The sequence below is a fragment of the Fundulus heteroclitus genome, chromosome 2 (genome assembly GCF_011125445.2).
Source record: "Fundulus heteroclitus isolate FHET01 chromosome 2, MU-UCD_Fhet_4.1, whole genome shotgun sequence".
NCBI classification, from domain to species: Eukaryota; Metazoa; Chordata; class Actinopteri; order Cyprinodontiformes; family Fundulidae; genus Fundulus; species Fundulus heteroclitus.
Window position 1 is genome coordinate 2,713,776 of NC_046362.1, and position 7,414 is coordinate 2,721,189.

Genomic DNA, 7,414 nt, shown 5'->3' on the forward strand with positions numbered 1-7,414 from the left:
GAATCCGGGCGGACATTTCCCTAAAAGCTTCATTTCCCGTTTGTTCCATCAGAGTGCACTGCCGCTTGATCAAGCTGTTCGCACGAGGGATCGAAGAGCCTCAAGTGTTCGAGGACCTCGCCAACCCCAGTGCAATATAAAGCCGTCTCCCCTTGCCGCCATGGTTTCCTCATCAGACACTGGAGCAGTTCCCAGCCCCTGTCTTTAGGACCTTTCCAGATGAGTTCTGCTGTTTTTCCACGGATATTAGCTGCACTTTGCTTACTAGGTTACAAGGTAGAAACATCTGCAAAAACATGCGATTTCAGAAATGTTAAACTTGGGTCCATGTTTTTAACTGGACACATTACAGGACCGGGTACGGACCGCCCAGCAAGCTCCTGTCTGGGTTCTCTCCGTTGTGTTCTGCAAACTACAGAAAAGGCTTTCTTCATAGAAAACTTGGAAATGGTGTTTGTGCTCCCATATGGGTGTTATGTTGTATGACACAGTCAGTTTCATTACTTCCTAGGATAAAGGTCAACATCAGATAAGCCTGAATTGGCCTGCGTTACGTCAGAACGCGAGACACGGCCCATTTGACCCAGAAGTCGAGACACCAGTCCACTAAATTGGAGAATGTACTGTACACTGAATAATTCAGCTGGTGATGTGATATTACCTCATAAGGAGGCAACTAGCTGTGGTCGTGGAAATGATCCAAATCCACGGCGGTGATCACATCATGAAAACGGCTGTTCCTGCGTTGGAGACGCTGTAAAAGGCTGCCGTTCTGGTTAATGGACCGCAGGGCCGGTCATGCCTATCTGTGTCCGTCTGGACCTCAAGGGCAAGCATGAAATCATACTCCTATTATTTGTAGCATAGCTGAATGGCCACACTGCTCACAGATTTAGTTTTCACTGCAGCGTCAGAGGGGGGGGCGATAACGCTCTGGTTGTATGCTGTCTGCTTCGACGAGTAGAAGAAGAACCAAGCTGGCAGAATAAGGTGATTTCTCACCAGAATATCCATGTAGTGTTGTATCCTTGTTGTCTGTAGCAGATAAATTACCCACACTGATCAGCAGTTATCGGAACAGTCATGTATTTGAAGTGTTGGAGGCAGCCAGAGAACCAGGAGAAAAGCCACCAATGCACAGAGAGAACACGCCGACTTCCTGCAGAAAGACCGTTTTTCACAAATGAATTTTCACTAATTATGTTGATTATTGCATTTATTTACACAAAAAAGCATGACAGATTTTCTTCTCATAATAAACACTTCCAACACTTTCCAGAACTTTCTGAGACAGTTGTGTTTTGAACGGAGGTTTAGAGCTAAAGCTTTTGTAGCACGAAAATGAAGTAGTGTTTTTTTTTTTGTTTTCAATAATCCTTCTGTGGCTTGTTGCATACTCGAAGGATCTGACATTAGGACAAAGCTTTATTCTCCAGAGGACATGTGACGATCAAGGCCCATGGGACGCATCTGGCCGGCAGTGCAGTTGTGACTGGCCTGCGAGATAATGTCATACATTTACCATTAATGGCTGGTCAGGGGGTTATAGGCCCCTCACATCAATCACACTACGTATCCCATAAAGCACTGCAACTGTGATATTCTGCTCAAGATGGAGCTGCACTAGGTGAGAAGCAGCATGCACACATATGGCCCAATCCCACCTCCGAGTTGCTGAAACGTTCTGCATGTTTGGCAGAACACCGTCTTCCTGCATAAGCAACGATTCTCTCAGTAAAGCCAAACAAGGCCGGACAGAGAGGCCGACTGACCGACGCTCACCTCTAAAGCATTAGGTCTCCACAGCTCGAACACCACACATTAGTGAACTAAGTTCTTAGAAAATTAAACAACACCAAACACACTTGTTAGATAGACGAACGTAGAGAGCAGAGAACACGAAACACGTCTTTATTAAAATCTCTTTACTGCTGTTTTTGCAACTTCCTGGCCAGCCTTTAATGTTAGATGTATTGCTTTCATTATGTGTCGTAAACACACATATTGTCCTGCTATGAGAGACGGGGACTTGTTAAAGAGCAAACCCGTCACTCTCATTGTCTTGAGAGGTTCCGCCTCTGTCTTGACTCTTATTTGTAGTACAATTCTTAAACCTCTACCTTGGACCACCCCAACCCTCCTTACATGGTATCAAGAATTGTGATTTACAGATCCAGCTTTTCCTTGATCAGTCAAGGCTGTTTCTAAGGCCTGAAAGTTCTGAATAGCACACTAGTTCCTGTTTTTACCTCCCCTCTAGCTCAAAGGGGGAGTAAAAACCTGTGCAGGTTTCTTCCAGCAGGTGTCCAGTCCACACAAACCGCAGACCTACTCGACGCCGGTTCAGATCAGACCTCAAAATGAATTTAATATGTAGTAAAGATTAGATCTGAGCCTGTTAAGCAGGACATTCTGAACTCATTTGTTGGATGGAATAATTCTTTTCTGAGAATAGTTTACAAGTCAGAGAAGATTTACATCCTGCAATAGTGTTGGTTCTGCATTTACTCCTTCTCCCTCACAGGAATAACATTTTTATGGTCAAAATATTTAGTCCAGTTGACAGAGGGCTGCTCTGGTTGCACACAAGAAAACTTCAAAATAGGGGCGTGGGCAGGACTTTTGGAATATTTTGTTGTGTATAGAATGGTTTACTTGGTCCTGCTGTTTATTATTGGACAAATGCATTGTGGTTGTGAAAGGAGCAAGTAGCGTGTAATAGAAAGGTTTGTCCGGATTTGCCTCATGTTGGCATCAACCAAGCTGTGAGCACGTAGCAGCTTAGCTTTGGCCGTATCTGTAGCTACCGTTGTTGCTGCCCATCAGTTCTCAGCCTATGTTATCTTAATGTAGCAGGCAGCCTCTCCTGTTAACGCCGTTCAATATCTTTAAGCTTGTTTTATGAGAACATGTTGGGAATCTTTTCTTCTTGTTACAGAGTGAACTCTCTTCTATGCAACTGATAACTGACGCTTCTGACACACTGTTTCCTTTCTTGGCAGGTGTGCTGGCTTGTTGAAAACTAGATTATGTAAGTCCAAATGGGAGGAAATGAAGGAGATTTTGCAGGAGATAGATTCCTTCTAGATGTGTTTGTCACCTGTTATGCACTCCTGTTCTGAATAAGGCAAGTGGATGGGAATCAAGGGTGTGGAATTCACTGTGTCCCACTGCACCATCTCGAGTTTTTGGTTTGTTTTGGATTTTTGTTTGTGTTTTACTTCCAATATTTAGGGATCAACTGATGCTGAGTTCCCCCTAATGGTAAGATTATTATTATTAGTAGTAGTTTTATACCAATAAATCAGAAAGTAATGGATGTAGTCACTTCCCAGTGTCCTGCATGCAGAGTTGAATAAAAGTCTGCAGTTTCTCAATGGATTAGGTGGAATTATAGGGTCATAGGTCATATTTGAGTTGCACTTGTGTTGATTATGCTGCATACAAGGCCTGTGAGAGCTGTGGGGCTCATGTGACAGAATTTGCTGACATTTCCCCCCCCCCAAAAAAAATGGGGAAAAAATGTGTGAAGATTGGACTAACGTGGTGTTTATATTAAATATGCTACAGTGTTCGCTATATAGTAAGGCGATGCTGGAGACTTCATGTCTTCTGAAACCAAAGGCAGATAGAGTGGTGCGACGGGTGTTAAGACAGGAAGCCGAGCATCAGCACTAGACATTTCTTTTCTTTGTTTTTTTTTCTTTGTTTTTCTTGGCCAGCATTTCTGTTCCTTTCTGCAGACGTGGAGCTGGACTCTCACTGAAGAAAGAGGGAACCAGTAGCAGATCTTTGTGATTCAGAGCACTGGCCAATCAGATCTCAGCTTTATACTCTGATTTAAACCCAACCAAATACTCGATGGTGTTTAGTACTGTAGCTATCTGTTCACCTGTTTCCACGGTGGTTGTAAGTCTGCTGAGTCCCGACAGGTGTAGTTTTTTGGCAATCTCCATTCTCAACTGTGTAGATGTTTCATTTAAATTTGTGTTGATATGCAATCATTTGTGTGTGTGTGTAATCCACAAATCAGTCAGACCTGCACTTAGAGGTCAATTATTTGTAGACAACTGAATTGCTTTTTTTGTTCTCTTTTTTTCATAGGATGAAAATGTTTATTTACATCTAGGGTCCATTTGTTCTTGTTTTAGATTTAGGCTGAGTTTAGACTTTTTTTTGGCTGAGCTCCAATGCAACTTTTGATGTGGATTATAGGTTTTCCGACTCGGGAATAAAAATAGGTTTAATCTAAATCGGCAACAGACCTGTCAAAGCATTGAATCTAATAGTTTTTCACTCCAGCTGAATAAAATGATTGCAATTTGGAGAAAAGGTGTTAAAATATTTCACCGCTGTTAAAATGCTGCCTTGATTGTAAGTATGGTTAAACTCAAAATGATTCAAACCTCTGGCAGGTTCAAATTAAAAATGATTTTCTTTTAAGTGTGTTTGATAGGAAATGAGACAGACGTCTCTGAGGATAATAAAGGATGTAAGAGGATAAACAACTTTGAAAAAAAGTTGTTTTTACTTAAAATGATGTAAAATGATTTGCTGTATATCCTATTAGAATAAGGCATTACAGCAGTCAAACCCTTCTCACTGTTCAGCCGCTTTTTGGGTGTTGTCCTTTTTAACGATTTAAAATTTTAACGATTTATCCAAATCTCTTACCTTCAGCTGCCAGCGGTATGAATAATTTTGGGTTTAACTGTATGTACTCAAACCAATTAAATCTGTAACCTTTTGATGTCGTGATGAACATATAGGGCATGTTGACTTTACTTCATATAATGAATGTTTTTGCATTCTGCTGTCGTATTTATTGCTATGATGTGTTGTGTATTTTCCAACCCGGGGCATGCAGAAGAGTCCATCTTTTATTATTCTTTATTACGGAAGACATTAGAATTTGTAAACTTCTAGCATAAAGCCTCTCCCCTAAAGAAAATCTTTTTTTCCTCCAACTCTAATTTTCTGAATGAGGGACCTGGCTGGATTGAGCAAATCCGGCAACCTCTGGTTTTCATCTCAGCTCTATTCTTTGCTGTAGTTGCTGCATCATCAGAAATAAACTCTTTTCAGCACATCCCGTGTTCTGTAATTATTGTATGTATGTTTGAGGTAACCTCTGACAAAGGGCTAAAATCATTCTGAAATTAACATTTGATCGAAAATACCAGCTTCAAAAATATTTCCTCAGTGCATTGCAGTGTGCGTAATGAAAGCTTCTTTGGTATTTTCATTTTGTGGTGAGAAAGCGGTGTGTGATGAAGGCATTTAAATGGGTTGGCGTTGAAGGAATATCCCTGCAGTTGGCCACATGATGGCACTAAAAGACATTTCGTCATGACATCAAATACGAGTGATGGTGCCTCCTGATGGAGTAAAGCAGTGGTTCCTAAACTTGTCTTGTGTGCCCCCCCCCTGTTTTGAAAGAAAGTTTCCACGCCCCCTCCAACCAATATTTTCGACAGTTAAATAAAGAAAAGCTAACTGGAGTAAAACATAATATATACTACAATCTTCTTTAAATCATAAAACTACCACTTTTAAAGTGTAATTGTTTTAAGTTTGTGTTTGTACTGTCTAATTGAATTCAGAATTGTCATCTATCTATCTATGTATGCAATTTTTTCCAGTCCATTTCTACTGTGCCCCCCCAATACAATTTACACCAATATAAAAAAGGTCATTCCTAAAGAAGCTGATTATTGAGTGCCGTGTCTAAATATATCAATAGAAAATTGAGTGGAAGGGAAATGTGTGGGAGCAGAGGTGGCATTAGCAACAAGGATGACTGCAGCCTTGAGAAAACTGAAGCAAAGTCCATTTAAGAGTTTCGAGGAAGGTCCACAAGGTGTGCACTGCAGCTGCAGTCAGACTTACAAGATCCATCACACACAGCTGTATCCAAAACATAAACAACAATCATCATATGCCTTATTGTAAAGCAACTTCCGAACCAGAGATGACGTCAGAACCTTACGAGGGCTACAGCTAAAAGGACCTGGGTCTCATTTATAAGGCGGGCGTACACACAAAATGAGGCCTGAATCTTGCGTATTCTACGTCACCTTCCATGCAAAGGCAGTGATCTATAAAGAAAAACTTGGCATCAGGATGTGCGGCCCCTCACACAAAGGCTGCATCCGAATATCCTTAATTATAGCCCCGAGCTGCTGCTCCTTGACCTTTCATGGGTTTAACAGTAAGAACATCGTTGTGGGTGGCAAAGGAGCTTCAGAATCAGACTGCTTTGCCGATTTTGGACAGCCTTTAACTCCAACCTCATTACATGACGGAAACACGTGGACGGTGCAAGTCAAATCCAAGCCTAAAGCCTTCTGAAATTCAACTACAAAGTGTGCACGCTCTTGTCTCTGGACATTTTCATTCATTTCTGTGAGGTAGGCTATGCTTAGAAATCATGTCACACAAAGGATTGTGGGATTCCTTATAGCTCCTTAGCACCTATAAGGGACATCGCAAGCTCCCTATGCTAAAAGAACTATGACAGAAAGCATACAGGCTCCTTTTCCTACCTCCTTCTTTACTGCACTATTCAGACAGCACCTATCATGGCAAACACTGACACACTTCCACTTTGGCTTTAGAGTCCTTACCGATTAGACCTTGGGTCCAATCAAATATCTTTACTTAATAAGGACTCTTTCATCTTTATTTACTCACTTGCAGAAGCTCAGAGAGGTAGGGCGGGCCAAAACCACTTAAAGACTGAAAAACAAATAAAACAATCTTAAAATAAACCCTAAACTGACCGACGCAGCCAGTGCAATGAGGCTAAAACACGAGTTGTGAGCTCTCTCTTTTTTGTACCAGTTGAAAGGCAGGCAGCTGCTTTCTGCACCAGCTGGAGACGAGACAGGGATGTCTGTGAGACTCCACAGTATAGAGAGTTGCAGTAATCGCGACGTGTTGTGATAAAAGCATGGATTTACTGTTTCATAGTCCTGTTTTAAGAGAATATGTATCAAGATTCAAGACAATAATCATCCATATGTTTTCACGCCACATAATGACATACGAGTTAAAGGCTATCTGAAATCAGTACAGCAGTCCAAATCGCCTTTCCTAGGAGCTATAATTAGAATTTTTTTAATGCAGTCAAACTTAAGCCCATGCGTACGCTCATTAAGGCTACAGGGTAAATTGTCAATGCAGATGGTAAAGAGTTGAATTGCAGCCACTCTGTATCATGATTGCTCTCAGATGTTCACTTTCACTCCATATCAGACTAGCCTGACGTATTATAAGCATTGAAAACTGCAGTGTTATTCATGCTTGTGCTGGTGAAGCATAATTGTACATTATTACCTGTCAAATTAATAAAAAAAAAACAACAACATTTGACCAGATTTCTCTCCCCAATGATCATCAGGGTGATGTTTAC

The 7,414-nt window shown here is 41.3% G+C and overlaps 1 protein-coding gene across 2 annotated transcripts in view; it reads left to right on the forward strand.

Annotated features, from left to right (window-relative positions):
- Window positions 1-5,089, forward strand: part of LOC105927043 (ceramide kinase) — a 29,917-nt gene extending 24,828 nt beyond the window's left edge. For both annotated transcript variants that reach the window (XM_036145703.1, XM_012863630.3), the window contains one exon: window positions 53-5,089. In XM_036145703.1, coding sequence (XP_036001596.1) covers window positions 53-140 — 88 coding nt within the window. In that variant the 3' untranslated portion in view covers window positions 141-5,089. The remainder of the gene's footprint in view (window positions 1-52) is intronic.
- Window positions 5,090-7,414: the final 2,325 nt, after the last annotated feature.